General features: G+C 49.2%; 1 protein-coding gene and 1 pseudogene across 2 annotated transcripts in view; both read left to right on the forward strand.

Moving 5' to 3' along the window:
- The first annotated feature begins 1099 nt into the window (after positions 1-1099).
- Positions 1100-25050, forward strand: part of DRC7 (dynein regulatory complex subunit 7) — a 39440-nt gene continuing 15489 nt past the window's right edge. Inside the window, exons 1-9 of one of the 2 annotated variants that reach the window (XM_064383127.1) lie at positions 1100-1234; positions 1686-3740; positions 5261-5452; positions 6819-7058; positions 7737-7911; positions 10372-10497; positions 11836-12030; positions 14824-14982; positions 16481-16699. In XM_064383127.1, the coding sequence (XP_064239197.1) occupies positions 6856-7058; positions 7737-7911; positions 10372-10497; positions 11836-12030; positions 14824-14982; positions 16481-16699 (1077 nt within the window). In that variant the 5' untranslated portion in view covers positions 1100-1234; positions 1686-3740; positions 5261-5452; positions 6819-6855. Of the gene's footprint in view, positions 1235-1685; positions 3741-5260; positions 5453-6818; positions 7059-7736; positions 7912-10371; positions 10498-11835; positions 12031-14823; positions 14983-16480; positions 16700-25050 lie in introns of those variants that run through there. The other variant, XM_064383128.1, reaches the window with a different exon arrangement.
- Positions 21481-22803, forward strand: LOC105730489 (mitochondrial carrier homolog 2-like; annotated as a pseudogene).

The following is a 25050-nucleotide window of genomic DNA, read 5'->3' on the forward strand; positions in this document are numbered from 1 at the left end:
CAACTTACCAACCATCCTCCCTACCCGGCCCCCAAGCCCCTCCAGGGAACTCTGCGGACCGTCAAGCCCTGTCTGCTGGTGAGAAGTTATTGCCACTATTAGGCCTCCCCCAACAGCCCCCGAAGCTGCAGGCTGCAGCCCACCTCCCTGTCCAGGTGCCAGTGCTAATGCTGACTGCACGTGGACGCACTTCGCTTCCCTCCCAGCCTGCAAGCAGTTGAAAGACAGGAAGGCGGCCCTCGCTTTATGCAAGTCGCTGTGTTCCTGGAAGGGAAATCTGGGGTGTCGACGTTGCATCAGTTGAGCCACAGAAGCAATTCTGGTAGACAAACTGGAGTGTTTTGGAGCTTATCTTCACAGACATCTGTTTCCCACGGTGAAGGTCTTGACTCCCTTATCTCAAAGTCTCAGGGTGAGTAACCTGAGAAATGGCTGCTCCACCATCTGACAGGTATGGGCTTAACTCCTGGCTCGGCTACTTAAGAGCTGTGTGATCCTGGGCATGTTACATCACCTCTCTGAGCCTTAGTTTTCCCCTCTATAAAATGGGAATTATAAAGTCCTCACCTCATCCTGACAGCATTAAATGAGGTGACAGAAATAAAGTGCCCAGCACTGAACTCAGCAGGAGTTAGTCAGCTCCCTGAACCCCCCTTGATTTAAAGAAAGACCAGCCAAGGGTAATGGCATGAGGGAATGGAGGCCCAGACAGGCCCCGCCACCCGCCCAACTAAGGTCACTCCATGGGCTGGGCTGAAGCCGGGGCCAGGCCTCCCTGGGTTGCCAACTACTCCTCCCAGAGCAGTCCCTGAGTTTAAGGATTCTCACCTGGTCCTTGACTGCGCTTGGTGGCTCACACCTGTAGTCCCAGCACTTTGGGAGGCTGAGACAACAGGATTGCTTGAGCCCATGGGCTCAAGATCAACTTGGGCAACATCTCCAAAAAATAATTGTAAAAAAGTATCTAGGCATGGTAGCTACTTGGAGGAGGAAGCAGGAAGACCACTGGAGCCCAGTAGTTCGAGACTGCAGTGGGCTGTGATGATGCAACTGAACTCCTGGATGACAAATCGAAACCACGTTTCTAAAAAAAAGAAGGAGGGGGAGAAGGAAGGAGGAGGAGGAGGAGAAGGAGGAGAAGGAGAAGGTGGAGGAGAAAGAGGAGAGAAGGAGGAGAAGGAGAAGGAGGAGGAGAAGAAAGGAGAAAGAGAAGGAGAAGAAGGAGGAGGAGAAGGTGGAGCAGGAGGAGGAAGAGGAGGAGAAGAAGAAGGAGGAGAAAGAGGAGAGAAGGAGGAGAAGGAGGAGGAGAAGGAGGAGAAAGAGAAGGAGGAGGAAGGAGGAAGAAGGAGAGGAGGAAGAAGAGGGAGGAGGAAGGGGGAAGAGGAGGAGGGGAGAGGAGGAGAGGAGGAAAAGGAGGAAGAACAAGAAGGAAAAAGGAGAATTATCATGTAGTCCCAACCCCCAGTCTCAAGGGAAATCCTGGGTTGCAGAGTGTCCCAAACTGCTCCGTGGGATGTGGGACCAACATGACCACAAGCCCCTGATGGCTGAGCTTCCTGACTCAGATGGAGAGGGCAGATAAGGAGGTGTGGCTAGCATTGGGGATGTACTGCTTTTCTGGCTGGCTCTCCACCCTGGGGCTAGTCAGGGGGCAAGGGACTGGAGGTCCTCATCATCTTTTGCAGGGGTTCCTGCAGAAGTGCTCCAAGTGCCAGGCTGAGCACCCATAAGGCCAAGGGGGCTACGGTGAGAATACACCCCAAAGCCCAGAGCGGATGGATGGAGTTCCTCCGCCATTGCACAGCAACAGTAGCAACCTAGGTGATGGGTCATCATCACAGGTGGGAGTGGAGACCCTGGCCTCAGTTCATCAGTTTCAGATTCTGCCTTTGCAACTTGTCCTGGGTAAATTCTTCACCTACTGAGCCTGTAAAACAGAAATAGCAGTAGCTGCCCCACAAGGTTGATGAAGGAAATGAATAAATGAGACAGTGCCTGCGAGGAATGCCCACTGCCTGGCCTGCCTGGCCCAGAATGAATGTGACTAAGCCAGAGCTTTGCCTTAGCCATCGTCTCATGAGGTCCTGGGCACAGAGAGGGTCCCTTCTGCCATGGACCCTGCCTGGTTCTCGGTTCTGCCCAAATGTCTTCCTTCCTTGTGTTTTTTTATTACATCATAAATACACAGGAAACAAGACTTCTTTGCCCCATGCTGTCAGCGAGACAACTTAACATTAAAAGATATCAATCCTTCATCAACTAATGAATTCAATGCAATGACAATAAAGATTCTGGGGCGGGCATGGTGGCTCACACTTCTAATCCCAGCACTTTGGGAGGCTGAAGCAGGAGGATTGCTTGAGCCCAGGAGTTTCAGAACAGCCTGGGCAACATAGCGAGACCCTGTCTTCACAATAAAATAAAAGAAAAGAAACATTAAATATTTCGATTGATTTTATCTTTTTTTGATTCTCCAAAAACTTCTAAGATTGATATGGAGGCATATAGACCTCAAAGGGCTAAGTCAATCTTAATGAAAGAGGGCACACAGGAGGCGGAGGTTGCAGTGAGAGTCAAGATTGTGCCACTGCACTCTAGCCTGGGCAACAGAGCTAGACCCTGTATCAAAAAAAAAAAAAAAAAGGCATAGGAGGAAGACTTGACCTCTAGACATAAAGAAATTACAAGGCCAGCATGGTAAATGCAGCGTGGTGTCTGTTCAGGGATAAGAAAGGAGATCAGTGGAACAGAACAGAGTGCTCAGAGGCAGACCATGGACACTTGGGGGAATTAATACGCGACAGGGTGGCATCATCATTTTCAGAGGAGGAAATACCTAAAACTAACACATCAGTTCGTGAAGACACATTTAAAATCATTAGTCATCAGAGAGCTGCAGATTGAAATGACAATGAGATCTCATTGTATCCTTATTAAACTGACAAGCATCAGAAAACTAGAAAATGGGCAGGGACAATATGGGAGCCAGGGAGAGTCTAGACTGCTTCAGCTGCCTGGAAAAAAACACATGCATCTACTGAGCCTGCAATCTTGTTCCTGGTGTTTATCTTAAAGAAACATTCCTCCAGATCTAGACCCTTCTGGACCTGTGTAACATTGTCTGTGGTGGAAGAGAATTGGTAGCAAATCTGAATGGTCTGTCCAGCCCACCAAACGTTTGCTGGGGAGTTCCCTCAAGACTGCCCCAAACCATCATGAGATAGGGCAGCATGCAAAACAATATTCATTTTGCATGCTCTATCACCCAGGTTGGAGTGCAATGGCGTGATCTTGGCTCACTGCAACCTCCGCCTCCTGGGTTCAAGCAATTCTCCTGCCTCAGCCTCTGAATAGTTGGGACTACAGGTGCATGCCACCACGCCCATCTAATTTTTGTATTTTTAGTAGAGACGGGGTTTCACCATATTGGCCAGGCTAGTCTTGAACTCCTGACCTTGTGATCCACCTGCCTCAGCCTCCCAGAGTGCTGGGATTACAGGCATGAGCTACTGTGCCTGGCTGTCCCTTTAATTTTTAATAATGGCTGTGTTTCACAAAAATTTCAGAAAGTTTAACAGCTAACAAGTTAATGCCCCACTATACCAGCGCACTACGGACAGAGGGACCACACAACCTTGGAAGACTACATTTCCCAGAAGCCTTCTCTCCCTGGACTGGCCCTCAGCTTGGGCTGTTACCATGGAGACAGCTAACAGCTAGCACAGGCTGTCCTCGGAGGGGTGAGGAGGGAGCAAGGGACTGAGGGTGGCTGGACCTTGTCTGGCAGGGAGGGGGGAGGCTAGTGGCCCCCTTCTGCCTGGGGGCCTCCTGCCCTGATCTTTCTGGGGACGTTGTTGGGGTGTGTGTGTATATGTTGGGGAAGAGGAAGTTGCTGGTGGAGTGCAGGGAAGGGTCTGTGGGTTGGGGCCAAATCCTTGAGACAAAACTGCCTTCCCCACACTGGGCTGTAGCTGAAGAGGCCGCCTGTGTAGGGAATAAGGTGCTGTGGGTTCTTCTCCCCAGCTCTGCCTCTGCTGGTGTTCTGGGACTGACACCTTGGCCTTCTCTTTGATCCTACTTATTCCTTGCCCCCCACTCCCCGACCCCCACCACCCCTTCTAGCCCTTCCCCATCTCACATCTCTTCCAGCCTGAGACACAGGGTTCACAACCAGAAATACAGGGCTTCAAATCCCAGCCCTGCCACTTACTAGCTGTGACCTTAGGCAGTGCACTTACCCTCTCTGGGCCCCAGTCTTCTCATCTGCAATGTGGGTGTCCTAAGTGTCTGCCTCATAGAGTCAGTGGAAGAAAAGTGAGCTGATCTCCGTGTAACCCTCAGCACAGGGCCGGGCACACAGTAGGCGTTCAGCAAACTGTAGGTGCCTGTAATGGTATGACTGCCCTCCCTGGGCTCATTCCCTCTGGGCCCAAGAGGCCGACAGCTGGATCTGATGACTGGGAAGTGCTGCATAGCTAGAGGCTCTCCCCTGGGCATCTGAGATCCTGAATGGTGTTGGCCCACCTGGGCCTTGGGTGGCTCCAGCCAGAAAAGCATTCGTGCACTCCTGAGTCCCAGAGCACAGAATGTCAGAACTGGACAGAAAATATCTGCCCTCCCTTCCTATTGCAGAAAGAGAAACTGAGGCACAGAAAGGAGCAGAGAGCGACCCAAGAGTCTAGCAGGAGCTATTGGCAAAGCCAGGGTTCCCAGCCAGGCTCAGTCCTGACTGCTGGCCAGTGACTCACCTCCCCAAGAGGCCCAGGCGGCTCGGGTGGGTGTGGAGTGGGGGGTTGGGGCCAGCCGTTATCTGCTGGTCCCTTCTGCCCTCTCGTTCCTGGCTTCACCCCAGGGTGGGGAGTGATGACAAAGCCGGGGGAACTCTGCTTTTTTGTCCTCAGTACTCGCCCCCTTCGCCCTGTGGGTTCCATCTGTTTTCCTCCTCTCTGGACCTGTTTGCTGTAAGGAAAACAGATTTTCCAGGGGAGAAATGGAAAGATCCCAGCTGGGAGGCTGCAGATAGTGGATCAGCTGGGGTGGCGCTGGGTGGCGTGGAACAGGCACCCCCGTAGAGGCTGAGGTTTCTCATACAAGGAAAGGCTGGAGGTGGCACTCCAGGCCTCTGTGGCACTGCTGGGGACCCCCAGCTCCCCCATCTCTCTGCCCTGCCATCTTCAGCAGGCAGCTTTGGCCCTCATGTGTGGTCACCTCATGGTCTCACCTTGGCCGCCCCACTTCCCACTTTATCTCCATGTTCCAGGTGGGAGGAGGAGAAGGCCAGAGGGCTCCCCAATAACTTCTGCCCACATCTCATTGGCCAGAACCAGGTCACATCACAGGGCCACGTCTAGCTGCAAGAGAATCTGGGAGGCTGAGCAATTCAAACCAGGCACACTGCTGCCCCCCACGCAACTGGGGCACTGCCGTACAGGAGAGGAGACTGGATCTTTGGGTAGGTGACTAGCAGTCCCCGCTCAGTGAGGCTCTGCTCTATGGCCGCAGGACATATGGTGAGCACATGTGGCGTCTCTGCGTGGATCACAGAATGAAGCCTGTCCTCTGGGCCAACACAGGCTTTGGCCAAAAGACAGCAGGCTCTGTCAACCCCACCCCCTACTCCCTGTTTATGTGCCCTGGTGGCAGGTACCTTGCACTCTCTGTGCCTCAGTTTCCAGTTTGGTGAGATATCATTCACCAAATGATATCTCACTCTCTTTGAGTGAGATATCTCACTCAGAGTGAGATATCATTCACCTGCCATCTTCATTTTTGGGTGGGTCATAGTTCATATCACCTTAATATTAAGATTTTCTTTCAATCTATTTATTTATTTTTTATTTGAGACAGAGTCTCACTCTCTCACCCAGGCTGGAGTGCAGTGGCATAATCTTGGCTAACTGCAACCTCCACCTCCCAGGTTCAAGTGATTCTCCTGCGTCTGCCTCCTGAGTAGCTGGGATTACTGGTGCATGCCACCACCCCTGGCTAATTTTTGTATTTTTAGTAGAGTTTCACCACATTGGCCAGGCTGGTCTCGAACTCCTGACCTCAAGTGATTCACCCTTCTCAGCCTCCCAAAGTGCTGGGATTACAGACGTGAGCCACTGTGCCCAGCCAATTCATTTATTTAAACAGGAAACTTACCAATACTATAGTAATCCCCACAGCATTAGCAGTACTTGTCACAGATAACTGTCAGCTGGCACAGTGGCTAATGCCTGTAATCCCAGCACTTTGGGAGACCAAAGCAGGAAGATTGCTTAAGGCCAGGAGTTTGAGCTGGGGAAACATAGCCAGACCCTGTCTCTACCAAAAAAAAAAAAAAAAAAAAAAAGCCAGGTGTGGTGGTGCATGCCTGTGGTCTCTGCTACTAGGGAGGCTGAGGTGGGAGGATTGCTTGAGCCTGGGAGTTTGAAGCTGCAGTGAGCCATGATTGCACCACCGCACCCCAAGCCTGAATGACAGAGTGAAACCTGCCTCAAAAAAATAAAAAATAAAAAAAGATAACTGTCAAATGTACTAAAAGCAAATTGACAAATGCCCTGCCCTGACCTGATGATGGCTCCCAACCTGAGGCCTGTGTTGTCTTTGTTGTAAAGGAGTATTTGCCAGGATTAGATGGTGTTACAGACGGCGTAGCACCAAACAGAGACTTTCTTCATGTTTGAAAGGAAGTCAAAGAGGGAATCACTGCCATCCTGTGTGCTCTAAACCTCCCCCAAACCATCTCCCAGGCCTCCTGGTGATGTCCCGGTGGTGTTGGTGGCTTCTGCCTGGTCTGACAGTCGGCCATGGAGTATACTTACCCTTCCCCACAGAGACACTCCATCTCCAGACAACCAGAGACGCTCCAGAATGGAGGTTCTGAGGGAGAAGGTGGAGGAGGAGGAGGAGGCCGAGCGGGAGGAGGCGGCTGAGCGGGCTGAATGGGCGAGGACTGAGAAAATGATGAGGCCAGTCGAGGTGCGGAAGGAGGAAACCACCTTGACACAGGAGATGCTCAGAGACCTGGAGAAGAAGCTGTCGGAGATCCGGATCCCCGTCTCAGTGGAGGTCCCGTGAGTGTGGCAGGGTGGGGGCCCTGAAAAGGGCAGACCGGGGATGGGCACAGGAGGACCCAGGCAGCGTGGTGGTGCCTGGTCTGGTGGGGGGACCAGGGGCTAGAGCAAGGCAGTTAAGAGTGAAGGCTTTCTGCTTTCAAATGGCCTGGGCCAAGTGTCCACACTCCCTCCAGTAGCTGTGTGACCTTGGGCAAGTCACTGAGCCTCTCAGTGCCTTTATCCATCTAAAAGTGCAGATGCTGGCTGGGCGCTGTGGCTCATGTCTACAGTCCCAGCACTTTAGAAGGAAGACGTGGGAGGATCACTTGAGGCCAGGAGTTCGAGACCAGCCTGGGTAACATAGGGATACCCCCTATCTCTATAAATAATTCAAAAATTAGCCAGGTGTGGTGGTGCCTATAGTCTCAGCTACATGGGAGACTCACGTGGAAGGATCACATAAGCCCAGGAATTCACAGGGAGCAATGATTGTGCCACCGCACTCCAGCTGGAGCAACAGAGTAAGACCCTCTCTCTTAAACATAAATAAATGAAAGTATAGATGTTCATGATACCTGCTCCTCAGTAGCTGTGAGGATTAAACAAGAACGAGGTAGAGCCAGTGGCAACTCAGTGGACCCAGGGCTCCTGCGTGCCAGGCATGGCTTCCCTAATGCCATCCCTGTTGTACCACAGGGCCTTTACCAAGGACACCATTGACATCTCCATGTTGCCAGTTTCCTACAAAACCAACACGCCCAAGGAGGAACAGCTGCTGCAGCTGGCAGACAACTTCTCCCGCCAGTACAGCCACCTGTGCCCGGACCGCGTGCCCCTCTTCCTGCACCCTCTGAATGAGTGTGAAGTGCCCGTAAGGCTGGCACATGGAGGGCAGGGCCGGGGGCCTGGGGGCTGAAGAGCAAGAGGGCACAGGGAAGTGGGGCAGGTTCTCCGAGGTCACTGAGCCAAATCACAGACCTCTTGTGGGCCAGAGAGCTTCTAGTCAGGTGCGACATAAACTCAAAAACACCAGCAGGCCCCAGCAGGCCCAGTGCAGATGACCCTGGAGGGTGGTGGTGGCCTGGAGACCCCATGCCCCACCCAAAGAGGCAGGTTCTGATTGCTGCAGGGAAAATGCAGGCCTGGGGATGCTGGTGAGGCACCATAGCTCACATCTGTAGTCCCAGCACTTTGGAAGGAAGAGGTGGGAGGATCACTTGAGGCCAGGAGTTCAAGATCAGCCTGGCAACATAGCAAGATTCCCCTATCTCTACAAAAAAATACAAAAATTAGCCAGGTGTGGTGGTACCTAAGTCCCAGCTACGTGGGACTCTATCAAGATGAGAGGAGACTTGGGTTTTTTGTGGGAGTCTCTGGCTTTTATTATTTTATTTTTTATTGTACTTTAGGTTCTGGGGTACATGTGTAGATCATGCAGGATTGTTGCATAGGTACATACATGGCAATGTGGTTTGCTGCCTCCATCCCCCTGTCACCTACATCTGGCATTTCTCCCATGTTATTGCTCCCTGACCTCCCCACCCCCACTGTCCCACCCTTGGTCCCCCCAACAGACCCTAGTGTGTGATGCTCCCTTCCCTGTGTCCATGTGTTCTCATTGTTCAACACCTGCCTATGAGTGAGAACATGTGGTGTTTGATTTTCTGTTCTTGTGTCAGTTTGCTGACAATGATGATTTCCAGATTCATCCATGTCCCTAAAAAGGACACGAACTCATCGTTTTTTATGGCTGCATAGTATTCCACGGTGTTTATGTGCCACATTTTCCTTGTGCAGTCTATCATCGATGGGCATTTGGGTTGGTTCCAGGTCTTTGCTATTGTAAACAGTGCTGCAATGAACATACGTGTGCATGTGTCTTTATAATAGAATGATTTATAATCCTTTGGATATATACCCAGTAATGGGATTGCTGGGTCAAATGGAATTTCTATTTCTAGGTCCCTAAGGAATCGCCACATTGTTTTCCACAATGGTTGAACTAATTTACACTCCCACCAACAGTGTAAAAGTGTTCCTATTTCTCCACATCCTCTCCAGCATCTGTTGTCTCCAGATTTTTTAATGATCACCATTCTAACTGGCGTGAGGTGGTATCTCAATGTGGTTTTGATTTACAGTTATCTAATAATCAGTGATGATGAACATTTTTTCATATGTTTGTTGGCCTCATATATGTCTTCTTTTGAAAAGTGTCTGTTCATATCCTTCGCCCACTTTTGAATGGGTTTGTTTGTTTTTTTCTTGTAAATCTGTTTTAGTTCTTTGTAGATTCTGGATATTAGTCCTTTGTCAGATGGGTAGATTGCAAATTTTTTTTCCCATTCTGTTGGTTGCCAGTTCACTCTAATGATTATTTCTTTTTCGCTGTACAGAAGTTCTGGAGTTTAATTAGGTCCCATTTGTCTATTTTGTCTTTTGTTGCCAATGCTTTTGGTGTTTTAGTCATGAAGTTCTTGCCTATGCCTATGTCTTGAATGGTTTTACCTAGGTTTTCTTCTAGGGTTTTTAGTTTCTGGCTTTTAAATGCTGGCAGCTGACATAAATGCTAAACATTGCCACATGGGCCAAATAAAGCGGGTCTAAGGGTCCCTCAGCCATGGGCAGCCGTTTCACACCCCCTGAACGAATTCCATCTACAGATGGAGAAACAGAGGCCCAGAGAGCCTCAGAGACATGATCTGGGTCACAGGGCCGGAAGGAGGAACCCAGAGCTTAGGTTCTTATGCCTGTCCTGGTCCACTTTGTCTTATTTCTCTGCCCTTCCTTGGACAGGCTGACCTCTGGGGCTGCAGACTGTACTTGGCCATCAGCTGGCGCCAGATCAGAACCTCTATAGGCCCCAGGGAGAGCATCACTCCTGGGAAGACAGCATAGTGCTCCCAGGAACCCCAGGAAACAGACCTCATCTCCTCATTTAGCCCTGACTTCTCAGTCACCTCAGGCAGCTCTCAAGCCCTCTCTGGGCCTCAGCTGTCTCCATGGTGCCTATGGGTTGAAGGCGGCAAAACTTCAAAGCCCTTCAAAGTCCGGATTCAGAATATGCTTGTGCCATCTCCAGGTGCCGGTGACGTGATGGGGGCCTCCCAGGCATTGCCACTGTGCCACTGATGGCTCCCACGCACCAGATCTAGGCATCATCTTCCCGACCAAGGGCTGCTCTGCCACCCCAGGATATGTGGGTCTGGCCTCCTACATTTGCTGGAGCCTCGAGGGTCCCCCCGTGGATTCAGGGAAGGTCCCAACCAGGCATTGGAGCTCACAGGTTCCTATTGCCTTGACCTCACTGGCACCATCTCTCTCCTTGCAGAAGTTCGTAAGCACAACCCTCCGGCCCACACTGATGCCCTACCCTGAGCTCTACAACTGGGACAGCTGTGCCCAGTTTGTCTCCGACTTCCTCACCATGGTGCCCCTGCCTGACCCCCTCAAACCGGTAAGTGCCACTCACAGGCTGGATGCTTGAGTCCACCAGACCTAAGATGGTGGGAGAAACAAACTCATCTGTCCAAACCCAAAGAATGGACTTAGAGACCTGGAGAACAGTGAAAGTGAGACTTCTAATGATGGTCTCACAAGATCAGGTGTCTGATATGCAGGCACACCCAGCACAGTTTTAAGCAATTTATCCCCCGAGTGCCCAGGTCCCTCCCCTGGTCCCTCATAGGCTGAGTACTGTGGGGTCACAACTTCCCAGACATCGCCTATTGGTTGTTGGGTAGGGGCTTTAGGTGTTTTCTTTAGGGTTGTCTTGCTGCATTTTGTTGCATCCCACAATGCATTGCAATCCTAGTTAGCTCAGGGGATCTTTAAGTATTTGACTTATGACCTATGTAGCTGGGCAGGCTGATAAGAACAGACAAAGCAAGCTATTTTGCAGGCTAGTAAACTTTTATCTTAGACTAAACTTTTTTGGTTTGGGTGAGAGCAACTAAGGCGGTAGGGAATGGGGAGGAAGGAGGAGGCCGGCAAGCAGGCATTGGCTATTCAAGCAGAGGGCTAGGATATTATGTTTTGTTTTGTAGTTTGCTGACCTAAGCCAATTCAAGGCACTTTGTCTTGGAAATGGATCACTGTGTACATTATTTCCTTCAGTGGGAAGCCAGGCATGGTCTGGGAAAGGGAATTTCAGCCAGGCTCAGGCCACAGCCTCTAAGTTTCCCTAAGGGCAAACAAGCCCAGAGAGAGACAGCCACTTGCCTGAGGACACACAGCAAGCCTGGGCTTCTGGTTCCCACGTCTTTTCTCCCTTGCGTTCAGAGCTTCCCTGCCATGACTTCAAGTGGTGCAGGAAAGAGAGAGAGGGCAGGGCCCAGTTGCCCATGGCCCTAACCCCATCTTTGGGCTTCTGACCAACTCTGTCAGCTTCTCCTTCAGAACAGAGGGAGGGAGGAAGAAAGGACGAGGTCTACAGTGGAGAACTGATAAAGGGGGAAAGAAAGAGGGGATGGGAGGAAAGGGGAACATTGGAGCAAACCGGTAAATGCACCAATCAGAGCGCATTAGACTAGACACTTCCGCAGTCCAGGTTTTCCCTACCAGGAAGTCTATAGCCCCTTCAAATAATAGGCCAAGGTGAATTGCATGGCATCTGGTTATTGTCATTCCTTTTCTAGCAGGCTCCCTGACCCCACAAGGGTTAGGGGCCCAAAGCGGTTTCAGCCTGTGGATTGACCCTGGCCCCCCGCCCTGACAGGTGGTGGGCTGTGACCGGTGGGGAGGATAGGCTGGGGCATCGGGGTCCTGGCTGTGCTGACCGTCCCACTGTGACCAGCCCTTGCACCTGTACTCCTCGAGCACCGTGCTCAAGTACCAGAAGGGGAACTGCTTTGACTTCAGCACGCTGCTCTGCTCCATGCTCATCGGCTCCGGCTATGATGCCTACTGTGTCAACGGCTACGGCTCGCAGGACCTGTGCCACATGGACCTGACACGGGAGGTGTGCCCACTCACCGTGAAGCCCAAGGAGGTATGGCCGGGCTTGAGCTGCCCGGGTTTCCCAAAGGATGCACGATGCACGTTCCCGGTGCTGTCGTACCATCCTTAGAGACGTCCATCCCTGCCGCCTCATCCCTGGCCCTGGCCACATGGACACAGATCCCTGACCACCAGCCCTTCCACTGCCCTGGAGTTTGTATTTCAAACCACCGATGATCTATCTGTCCTTGGTGTCTTAACACATCCAGCCCTGTTTTCCAAGCTGTTCTTGTCTGTCTGTTGTAACTCAGTTGCAGCTACTGTTCTCCCCGCTTGGTAAATTTCACAAATGCCACATAGCTTATATCTTAAGTCAAATGATTCCAAATTTACCCTATGCATTTGATAAAAATCCAGCCAGCTGTTTTTATTTAAGAAAATAGGCTGCGCATGGTGGCTCATACCTGTAATGTTAGCACTTTGGGAGTCTGAGGCGAGCAAATCACTTGAGGTCAGGAGTTCAAGACCAGCCTGGCCAACATGGTGAAACCCCCGTCTCTATCAAAAATACAAAACAATTAGCTGGGCATGGTGGCACGTGCCTATAGTTCCAGTTACTCAGGAGGCTGAGGCAGGAGAATTGCTTGAACCCAGGAGGCAAAGGCTTCAGTGAGCTGATATTGTGCCACTGCACTCCAGCCTGGGCAACAGAGCAAGACTCTGTCCCCCAAAAAAAAAAAAAGAAAAAAGAAAAAAACCCAGACAAGTGGACAGACATTTGGTTCTCAGTCCCATACTCCCAAGGTAAAAAGCCCCTCCAACCCTGCTTTTTTTTGGGGGGGACAGGGTCTCTCCTGCTCTGTCACCTAAGCTGTGGCATGATCTTAGCCCACTGCAACCTCAACCTCCTGGACTCAAACAGTCCTCCCACCTTAGCCTCCCAAGTAGCTGGGACTACGGGCATGTGCCACCACGTCCAACTAATTTTGTTTGTTTGTTGTAGAGACGAGGTTCTTACTATGTTTTCCAGGCTGGTCTCGAACTTCTGGACTCAAGCAATCCTCCCACCTCACCTCAGCGTTCCAAAGTGCTGGGATTATAGGCATGAGCCACGGTGCCTGGCCCTCAAGGCCCCTTTTTAATAGCAAACAAAACAAAACAAAACAAAACAAAAACACAAAACCTCACCAACCTTTCAGTAGCTGGTGGCTGTGTTTTTAGATCTGCTCATTAAGAACTCCGTAAGGACCAGAAGCTGCTACAGACACAAGAAACACTCTGAAATGAATTTTAATCATCAGAATCACAAAAGCATCTCTTTACATTTAGAAAATAGTCATACTACAGACAGAAAATGCTCTTCATGAGGTGGATTAATTCCAGGACTCTGGGATCGGAGTCAGGCTCCCGTGGGTGTCTGCAGCTCAGGGATGGGAAGCCAGGGGTCTGAGGCACCCAGCAGGATCACTGTGCACCTGCATTACACCTGGGTGAGCAGCCGGGGACCCTAGAGTGGGTGCTCTGGTGGGAGAAGGGTGAGACAGCAGGGGAGGCACAAGGAGAGCCTTGCTCTCTCAGGCCCACCTCCCTAAGAGAAGGTGGAAGCACAAGCTGCACCATGGCTTTTAGCTTCAAAAGCCTCGGGCCGGCGCGGTGGCTCACACCTGTAATCCCAGCGCTTTGGGAGGCTGAGACAGGTGAACCACATGAGCCCAGGAGTTTGAGACCAGCCTGGCCAACATGGCAAAACCCCATCTGTACTGAAAATACAAAAATTAGCTGGGCATGGTGGTGCATGCCTGTAATCCCAGCTACTCGGGAGGCTGAGGCAGGAGAATTGCTTGAATCTGGAAGGTGGAGGTTGCAGTGAGCTAAGATCACACCATTGCACTCCAGCCTGAGTGACAGAGCAATACTCTGTCTCCAAAAAAAACAAAAACCTCCGAGCTCCCACATGGGCATCTCAGCTCTCTCAGCTCAACCAAATGCTTAATGATCAACATTGTATCAGTAACAAAAAGATGCAGAGAGATTTCGGGTTTCAAATCCACTTTCATGTCCATTGTGCTCGTTGCTCCCCACGGTGGCCCAGTGTGGTAGGTACTGTCACTTTTATTTTATAGGTGAGTATGTTGATGAAATTGAAAGGTAATATAATGTGGCCAAAGTCACACAGCGGGAAAATGGAGACTCAGGGACTGAAGCCCGGGTCAGGTGAACGTTAAACCCTGGAGATTCACTATTTCTCCTTCCTGATGGTCACAGGCCCCCTTCTGCAGCCTCTGCAGTGCTGTTTCCTGGGAACACTTCTTGCCATCTAGCACACATTTGTACACGTGCAGGTGTACACACATACGCACAGTTTCTTCTCCTTCCTGGCCCAGCAAACTCTTACTTTAAGTCAACATATGAGGCCCTCCAATGCCAAGGTCTGAAAACTCCAACTCCTGACAATTCTCCCCACTTCTGGATCAGACCCAAGTCATGGCTAGAGTGGGTGGTGAGGAAGGAAGAGGAGAAAGTCACCCCTCCTGAGTTTCTGCCCCACAGGTACCTCCCTTGGGCATTTTTTCTGTCTTTACTTTTCAGAAAGAGGCTGGGGAGAAAGTTCCCATTATTCTCACACCACGAACCCGAGATTCAGAGAGGTGAAAGGACCTCCCAAGGTCACGGAGCTGGAGTTGGGGGCTCCCTCTGCATTTAGGGCCTGAAAGGCCACAGGCTACAGGAGTAGCTGCCATTCCCAGGTCCAAGGGACTGGCTGGGCGGGTCTTACCTCTTGGAGTTGCATGTGTGATGGGTGGATGCAGGGCCACTGACCCCTCCTCTTTTTTTGGGGTGACAGACCATCAAGAGGGAAGAAAAGGTGCTACCTAAGAAGTACACCATCAGACCCCCCAGGGACCTGTGCAGCAGGTTTGAACAGGAGCAAGAGATGAAGAGGCAGCAGGAGATCAGAGCCCGGGAGGAGAAGCGGCTGAAGGAGGAGGAGGAGCGCCTCATGGTGGGTCCTCAGCCCTCAACCCCCTGGGCTCAGCTATTGAGAAGGGACTGCCAGGGATGGGAAAAGAGGCACAGGTCATGGAAGGGATGTGTGTATGGATCCCCCAACTAGGTCCGCCTCACAACCACCCCCACTTCTACCCAGCCCTGCAGGAATCTCCCACTGGTGGTCAGCCAGCTTCTCATGATAGACTCTGAACATTAGGCCACAGTACTGCCTGGGGTAGCCCATTCTATGCAGGGCAGCTCTGTTGTCCTCTTTGCTCTAGACTCTTACTGGGGATATACTTGCATACATCCTCCCATCTATTCATCCTCGCATCCATCCTCCCATCCGCCCATCCTCTCATCCATCCATCCTCCCATCTATCTATCCTTCCATCCATCCATCCTTCCACCCATCCTCCCATCCATCCATCTTCCCATCCATCCATCCTCCCACCCCTCCTCCCATCCATCCATCCTCCCATCTCTCTATTCTACCCATCCTCCCATCCATTCATCCTCCCATCCATCCATCCTCCCACCCATCCTCCCATCTCCCCATCCTCCCATCCATCCATCCTCCCATCCGTCTATCCGTCCATCCTCCTATCTATCCATCCTTCCACCCATCGTCCTACCCACCCATCCTCCATCCATCCATCCTCCCATCCATCCTCTGATCTCTTCTCCCACCCAATTTCCCATCTATCCATCCTTCTACCCATCCTCCCATCCATCCATCCTCCCACCCCTCTTCCCATCCATCCATCCTCCCACCCATCCTCCCATCCGCCCATCCTCCCATCCATCCATCCTCCCATCCATCTATCCTCCCACCCATCCTCCCATCTGTCCATCCTCCCATCCGTCCATCCTCCCATCCATCCTCCTATCTACCCACCCTCCATCCATCCATCCTCCCCTCTCTTCTCCCATCCATCCTCCTATCCATCCATCTTGCCATCACTCCTCTCATCCTTCCTGCCACCCATTCTCCCTTGCGTCCTCCCATCTCTTCTTCCAACATCTATACTCCTATCCTTCTTCCAATCCTCTTTCCTCCCTCCCTTCTTTCCTTTCCTTTCATAGAATATTCCTTGAGCGTCTCTTCTGGTCTAGACCTATTTATACACAACGATGAACAACAAGACAGTCACAGTTCTCTCAGAGGGAGGCAGATAAGGAAGCCACTTGGTCTCCCATTTCCTTTCTGTGGATGAGACCTCAGCCAGAGCCACAATATATAAAGCCAGTAAACCCCAGATGCCCGGTGCCCCAAAGAGTCCAATTTGTAAACCACAGATCCAGTCAGACTCTCTCATTGTATTGATTTTACAAATGGGCTCAGCGGTGGGGTGATGGGAGGCGAGGTGGGTGGTCACACTCCAGCTGATGGTGCAGTCTGCATCAGAACTCAGCTCTCCTTCTGGTTCCCCAGCCCCAGGGAGATGTCTGGGCCCCTGATGCCCCTCTTCCAGCCATCTGACTCATAGTCACCCACCTTTCCTGGGCAGGAAGCGGAGAAAGCAAACCCGGATGCCCTGCACGGCCTGCGGGTGCACTCCTGGGTCCTCGTGCTATCAGGGAAGCGCGAGGTGCCTGAGAACTTCTTCATCGACCCATTCACAGCACGCAGCTACAGCACCCAGGATGAACACTTCCTGGGCATTGAAAGCCTCTGGAACCACAAGAACTACTGGATCAACATGCAGGATTGCTGGAACTGCTGCAAGGTGCCTGGGGAGGGGGAGCTGGTGGGTGTGGCAGGCACGGTGCGGGAGGCAGGAATAGAGGCAAGTGATGACAGCCAGACCTGGGGGAGAGCTGGACACCAGGCCACGAGGGCTTTGGACCTTCTCCATAGCTGAATCTCCATGGCCCACTCCCTTGCCCATGAATAACCATTCTGATATGCTAATTGTCTCTCCTGATTTGTGTATCCTTCTAAAATGTGGATTGTTTGAATGCATTTTTTTAACTCTATCTTGAAGGGTAACCTACATGCAGAAAAGCGCACTCATCCTAAGCATACATACAGCTCAATGAAATTTCACAAATTGAACACACCTTGGTTTCCTGCACCCAGATCAAGAAATAGAAAATTGCCCAAACCCCGGAAAGTCTCTTTGTACAATTACTGTCTTCTCCCAGTGTATTTTTGACTTATGTATGCGGCACTGGTACACACACTCACCTACAAGGGGGTACAAAGGAGGCCATATCATTGAATTATCACATACTGAACACACCTGCACAGCCGGGACTAGCAGAAGCCACATCATGTCCCCTCCTGGCCACCAACCGTGCCATTGTCCCGAGTTAAGCACTATCCTGACTTCTAACAACATCCATTAGTTTCATCTGTTTTTGGAGTTTACATCAATTGAATCACACAGTGTATACTCTTATGCCTGGATTCCTTCACTCATTGTTATGTTCATGAAATTCATTATGGTTGTGTGGTTTGTGCGTTTTCATGTTTTATTACTTTTCCATTATTTGAATACACCAGGACTTATCTATCCATTCTACAGTTGCACATGGAGATTGTTTCCAGTTTGGAACTATTTTGAATAGTGCCTCTATGAACATTTGCATACGTGTATTTCAAGGAACACATATACACATTTCTGTTGGGTAACTACTGAGGAGTGGAATGGCTGGGTCACATGATGGGCACGTGCTCGGTCTTAGTAGATACTGTCCACCAGGCCATGAGGGCTTGGCCGATTTCTCAAGTGATTGCATCAGTTTACACTCCCACCAGCAATTTATGAGTGTAAACAAATTCTCGGAGCTCCATCCACATCCTTGGCAATACTGGATACTTTCTTTTCCATTTTAGCTATTGTAGTGGACATGTAATGGTATTGCATTGTGGTTTTATTTTAAAATGCAATTGATTTTTGCCTGGATGCGGTGGTTCACACCTGTAATTCTAGCACTTTGGGAGGATGAGGTGGTTGGATCACTTGAAGTCAGGAGTTCGAGACCAGCCTGGCCAACATTGTGCAACCCCATCTGTACTAAAAATACAAAAAATAACTAGGTGTGGTGGTGGGAATCTGTAATCCCAGATACTTGAGAGGCTGAGACAGGAGAATTGCTTGAACCTGGGAGGCGGAGGTTGTAGTGATCAGGTATCACGTCACTGCACTCCAGCCTGGGCTACAGAGTAAGACTCTGTCTCAAAAAAACAAAAAAGCAACTGCTTTTGCAAACTGTTCACATATCCAGTAAGTTTTAAACCTGCTTATTCATTTTAAAAATTAATCTGTAAAGACTTTGGGATTTTCTGCATACACAATCAGTCCTATTGCTGAATGGTGGCAGTTTTGTTTCTTCATTTTTAGTCCCTAAACTTTTTCGTTTTTCTTCTTTTATTTCTCTGGTTAGAATATCCAGTATAATGTCAAATTGAAGTTTCTGGGCATCCTTGTCTCAGTCCTGATTCACAAGTAAAGCCTTAGTATCATAACGTTTCACTATTTGTATGAGGTTTATCTTGACTGTAAGGTTTTTATAGCTAGCTACACTTTATTTAACTAAGGGATTTCTTTCTTAGTTTGCTATCAGGTTTTTAAAAAAATCAAACAAAATTTGTTTATATCAAATGCTTTTTTCCATCTATTAAGTGATCATAATTTTTTCTTCTATTAACAGGTAAATTAGACTGATTGGGTTTCCCTCCTTTTTAAAATTGAAGTATAATTGACATAATATAAATCCACAATTTTAAAGTACACAAGTTAGTGGCTTTTAGTATATTTACAAGACTGTGCAACTATCATCACTATTTAATTCCAGAATTTTTCATCACCCCAAAAGAAGATTTTTATTTATTTATTTTTTGAGACAAGGTCTTCCTTTTTTTCTTTCTTTTTTTTTAAGATGGAGTCTTGCTCTGTTGTCCAGGCTGGAGTGCAGTGGCATGATCTCAGCTCACTGCAACCTCTGCCTCCCAGGTTCAAGTGATTCTCCTGCCTCAGCCTCCCGAGTAGCTGGGATTACAGGTGCCCACCACCACACCTGGCTGATTTTTGTATTTTTAGTCTTCCTTTGTTGACCAGGCTGGACTGCAGTGATGCGGTCATGGCTCACTACAACCTCAACCTCTGGGCTCAAGCGATTCTTCCACCTCAGCCTCCTGAGCAGCTGGGACTACAGGCATGTGCACGATGCCTGATTCATTAAACTGCGGAATTGCAATAGAAAAAGAGTACTTCACACAGAGTCAGCTCTGCGGGAGACTGGAGTTTTATCATTACTCAAATCAGTTTCCCCCGAGCATTTGTGCATTCAGGCAGCAGAGTTTTTAAGGAAAACTTGGTGGGTTGTGGGAGGCCAGTGAACCAGGAGTGGTCAGAAATGAAATCATAGAAAGTCAAAGCCGTCTTCCTGCACCAAGTCAGTTCCTGGATGGGGGTCACAAGATCAGATGAGCCAGTTTATCCATCTGGTGGTGCCAGCTGATCTGTCAAGTGCAGGGTCTGCAAAATATCTCAAGCACTGATCTCAGGAGCAGTTTAGGGAGGGCCAGAATCTCGTAGTCTCCAGCTGCATGACTCCTAAACCATAATTTCTAATCCCGTGGCTAATGTTAGTCCTACAAAGGCAATCTGGTTTCCAGGCAAGGAGGTCTGCTTTGGGAAATAGCTGTTAATCTTTGTTTTAAACTGTAATAAACTAAGTTTCTCCCAAAGTCAGTTCAGCCTAGGATGAACAAAGACATTTTGGAGGTTAGAAGCAAGATGGAGTCGATTAAGTTAGGTCTCTTTCAGTGTCGCAGTCTTAATTGTGCAAAGACAGTTTCAAGAGTAGCAGCTCAGAGGCAGTTCTACAGTCATATTTATATCCACTTCAATCACATGCAAATTAAGGGGCAGATTATACAGAAATTTCTAGAAATAGGATGGTAACCTCTGGTTCACTTGGTCGTTGCCATGGAAAGGTATAATTTGTGGGTGTTGCCCTGGCCCTGTTTTAGCTAGTCCTCAATTTGGTCCAGTGTCTGAGCCCCCACTTGGAAGTCAAGTCCCACCTTCTGAGTTGAGTCCCACCTCCTACCTCATCGTCAGTAAACCAGTTTGGGCTTTTATAGTTTTTCTCCATTGTTTTTGCTTTCTATCTCATTGATGTCCACTCTGATCTTCATTATTTTATACCTTCTGCTTACTTTGAGCTTCATTTTCTCTATTCTAGTTTCACCTCCCTTAGGCACTAATTCCAGGGTTGTGGTGGAAGCTGAGATAACTCATCTAAAACTGTTCTTTTCTAATATAAGCCTTCTTTCTCTCGGAAGTACTGCTTTAGCGGCATCCCACACATTTTACTGTATCGTGTTCATTTTCTTTCCATTCAATATGCTCTCCAATTTCCCTGTTAATTTCTCCTTAGTTCATGGGCCATTTGAAGACGTGTTTGCAGATATTTAGAAACTCTCTGGAGATATTTCTATTGCTGATTTCTAATTTTGTGGTGATTAGAGAATATAACTTGGTGTGACGTCTATTATTTTACACTTGCTATAGTTTGTTTTATGGACCATAGTATGATCTGTCTTGGAAATTCAACAGATTCTTAATATGGTGAATTTTCTGTGTGTACTTGATGAGAATGTGTGTTTTGCTTTTGGGTGGAATGTTTTACAAATGTCAATAATCTCAAGTTGATTGATAGTGTTGTTGAAATCTTATATATCTTCGCTGATTTTCTGCCTACATTTCTTTCAATTATTGACAATATTATTGAAATCTTGGGCTACAATTTTGGATTTCTCTATTTCTTCTTTCAGTTCCATTAGCATTTGCTTCATGTATTTTGAAGCCCTGCTAGTAGATGAGTAAATATTTGAGATTGTTATGTCCTCGTGATGAATTGACCTCTTTATCAGTATGAAATGAGCATCTTTATCCCTAGTAATATTTTTCATTCTGATCTCTATTTTGTGTGATATTAATATGCCACTGGACCTTGATTTGTATTACCATTGGTTATCCTCTTTGTGGAACGGTGAGTCCACTAAACCTCTTTTTCTTTGCAAATAACCCAGTCTTGGGCATGTCTTTATCAGTACTCTTTTGTTGTCTCAAAGGCACTCTGTTTCTGACAAGGCAAGTTTTCCAGTTTCCCAAAAGTAGACCTTTTTTCATTTTTTGAGATGGAGTCTCACTCTGTCATCCAGGCTGGAGTGCAGTGGTGCAATCTTGGCTCACTGCAACCTCCGCCTCCCGGGTTCAAGCAATTCTCTGCCTCAGCCTCCCAAGTAGCTTGGATTACAGACACGTGCCACCATGCCCTGCTAATTTTTATATTTTTAGTATAGATGGGGTTTCACCCTCTTGGCCAGGCTGGTCTTGAACTCCTGACCTCATGATCCACCCGCCTTGGCCTCCGAAGTTGCTGGGGTTACAGGCATGAGCCACAGCACCTGGCGACCCTGGGACCTTTTTAAGGTAACCCTGAGGAATGGCTCACTCAGTTGCTTGGTGGCTTGGTCTGTCTGTCCATCTGCATGGCAGATGCAGCCAGTCTGGTGCTCCTGAGCTCCCATCTCGCCATCCTGTCCCAGTTGCTTTTGTGGGTATGAGGCTCTTCCTTCAACAATAGGTCAACATACTTTGGGGCAGCAAGTATTTCAGCTTCCTGGTCCCTTTAGTTACACTCAGTCCATTGCCGGCATTGATGGGAGGTGCAGGTTGTTCACAGGCTTAACTCCACAACTGCTTGGGAGTTCATGGTCAAGTTTTACAGTACTTAGGACCTGGAAATGTACTGAAAGCTATCTCATCTTCCTTTGACCGAGTTATCAAGGAGGTAACTCGAGAGAATATCACTCATTCTGCTGCTACTCCCATTGGACATGCCTTCTGCATGTACTGAGATTTATGCTACAATTCATTGACAGAGAGTCCAAGTGCTGTGAACTTTGTGACTCCATAGTAACCATCTGTTGGGAAACGGGCATCAAGGGTTTCTTGTGTGTCTTGTTCCTCTCCTCCTAGGCAACATTTCTTTGTGGCTTTGTAACTCAGTGGCTTACCTCATCAATACCTATGCACTCTGGTGGGGTACGGTGGCTTACGCCTGTAATTCTGGTACTTTGGGAGGATGAGGTGAGAGGATTGCTTGAGTTCAGGAGTTTGAGACCAGCCTGGGCAACAAAGTGAGACCTCGTCTCTATAAAAAAGTTTCAAAAAATTAGCCAGGCATGATGGCATGCACCTGTAGTCCCAGCTACTAGGGAGGCTGAGGTGGGAAGATTGCTTGAGCCTGTGGGGTCAAGGCTACAGTGAGCCATGATGGTGCCACTGCACTCTAGCCTGGGCAACAGGGAGAGACCCTGTCTGTCTGTCTGTCTCTCTCTCTCATACACACACACACACACACACACACACACACACACACACACACACAGGCACTGGACAGTGAGAGTTCTGTTGGGAATGAAATGAAGACTATGAAGAGTTATTCTCAAGCTGTCACAGGACTTTTTGCCAGTCTGTCGCCCTATTCCTTTGTGCTTGTCTCTGATCTTAGGTTGTCAACAGCCGTGGGCTTGCTGGTGAACCCCCTTCTTCCTTCCCCGTATATACTACTTGCATCAATTGCTGGTGCATGCTACAAAAAGAGGAAAATATAAGCCGAGGAAATAGCTTGTTTTTCCCGAAGAATCCTTTTGGGAAGAGTTATAATTGTGATCTGAGAATGTTCATTTGAAGATGTAGGACAGGGACAGTGACATTTCTATAGTCCTGGATGCACCAAATTGTGGGAGACAATGTTGATTTCTATATAGTGTTCCACACATTTATTTTATTTTTGAGACAGAGTCTCACTCTGTCACCCAGGCTGGAGTGTAGTGGCACCATCTTGGCTCACTGCAACCTCTGTCTCCTGGGTTCAAGTGATCTTCCCACCTCAGCCTCCCGAGTAGCTGGAACTACAGGCATACACCATCACGTCTGGCTAATTTTTTTGTGTTTTTAGTAGAGACAGGGTTTCACCATTTTGGCCAGGCTGGTCTCAGACTTCTGACCTCAAATGATCCCTTCACCTCGGCCTCCCAAAGTGCTGAGATTACAGGCCTGAACCACTGTGCCTGGCGACACACTTTTTTACTGGTCATTTCATCTTGGGGAATGGATAAATAAGTAAATAAGTCTCAGAGGGATGACTGCCGGCCCCTGCGGGAGACAGGAAGAGTTGGTGCATGAGGCTGGTTGCAGTGGCTCACGCCTGTAATCCCAGCTCTTTGGGAGGCCAAGGCGGGTGGATCACCTGAGGACAGGAGTTCGAGACCAGCCTGACCAATATGGAGGAAACCCCGTCTCTACTAAAAAAAAAAAAAATACAAAATTATCTGGGCATCGTTATGGGTTCCTGTAATCCCAGCTACTTGGGAGGCTGAGGCAGGAGAATCTCTTGAACCTGGGAGTTGGAGGTTGCAGTGAGCCGAGATCACGCCATTGCACTCCAGCCTGGGCAAAAAGAGTGAAACTCCGTCTCAAAAAAAAAAGTTTATGCATGATTGCTTTTCAGATTGCTCTGTCTCTGTGAAGTAGTCAGAAGCTCTGAAATAGAGAAACTTCTGCCTTCAGCAAAGGAGACATCTCTGGTCACCCCACCTCCCTTAGGCACTAATTCCAGGGTTGTGGGATGTAACACTCAGTAGGTGCTTAGAATGGTCTCTAGCTGTTCAATAAATGTTACTATCGTTGCTCCCATTTTACAGGTAAGGAAACTGAGGCCAAGTGAAGTGACATAGCTTCTCCCACACCACACAGATGGGGCAGAGCCGATGCTGCCCTCCCCTAGGGCCTGGGCTCATAAGCACCATGGTGGTCGGTGTCCTCTGAAGGATAACAGCCCTTCAGAGGATGCTACAGTCCCCCTTCAGCCCTCTTCCAGCCTGAATGTCCTCGTCCTGTCCATCAGCCTTCTAGGTGAAGGTGGAAGTGAGGCCAGAGGGGCAGCACTGCACCAAGTGAGAGAGCGAAGAAGAGATTGTGACTTGGGCTGTCCCCTTTACCGCCACATGAACGTTGGAGCAGGTGCTTTGTTCCTTCAAAGAGCCTTAAAAGAGCAAGGCATTGGAGGAGGATGGCAAGGCATCCGCAGAGAGACTGCCTGGGGCACACATACTCTGGGCACATGGGTGTGGCCGTTGTTCCTTCAATTATGCTTTTTCTAAAGAAGTAGAACTTAAGTTAAAGCAACAAAGCATAATATCTAACTAATGCTTACACTGGTTTACAAAAGCAATGGAATTCAGGCCAAGAGTGAAAGAAGGCTGACCGGACATGGTGGCTCACGCCTGTAATCCCGGCACTTTGGGAGGCCGAGGTGGGTGGATCACTTGAGGCCAGGAGTTCAAGGGCAGCCTGGCCAACATGGGGAAACCTCATCTCTGCTGAAAATACAAAAATTATCTAGGCATGATGGCGGGCGCCTGTAATTACAGCTACTTTGGGAGGCTGAGGCATGAGAATTGCTCGAACCCGGGAGGTGGAGGTTGCAGTGAGCCAAGATTGTGCTAGTGCATTCCAGCCTGGGCAACACAGCGAGACTTCATCTCAAAAAGAAAAAGAAAAAGAAGACAAATATCTATACAGTTGGGTTCCTCTCCATGAAGCCCACTAAGCGTTGACTGTCCACAGTGGCTGCGAAATCTACCAGCGGCTCTCTTCCCGACTCTCCTCTGTTGTGGCCCTCCCTTCTCTCCCCTCCACCCACCAGCTAGGGCAGAGAAATCCTCGGAGGCCTCTCAGGACCCACACACAACAGTGAGTGCTAGGCTTAGTGTCGGCTTCAGGACTGCTTAAAATTGACACCCCCACCCCTCCAGGCTGCTGTTCTGCAGCCTTTGATTTCCTCTGGACATGATTTAGGGTAGCGGAGGGGTACTGTGCTCTAGGAAGGTTGATTATAATGTGAGGTGCTCCCCACCTTCCAGGAATTATCTGACAGATGAGCCACTTTTATTGAGGGGAACAAGGCCTCAAGGCGGGCTGGGTGAAAAGAGGTTCAGAAGTTCGAGACCAGCCTGATCAATATGGTGAAACCCGAGGTCAAGAGATCGAGA

This window comes from Aotus nancymaae, unplaced genomic scaffold (genome assembly GCF_030222135.1).
Source record: "Aotus nancymaae isolate 86718 unplaced genomic scaffold, 86718_ANA_hifiasm-v0.15.2.pri h1tg000030l, whole genome shotgun sequence".
Classification (NCBI taxonomy): domain Eukaryota; kingdom Metazoa; phylum Chordata; class Mammalia; order Primates; family Aotidae; genus Aotus; species Aotus nancymaae.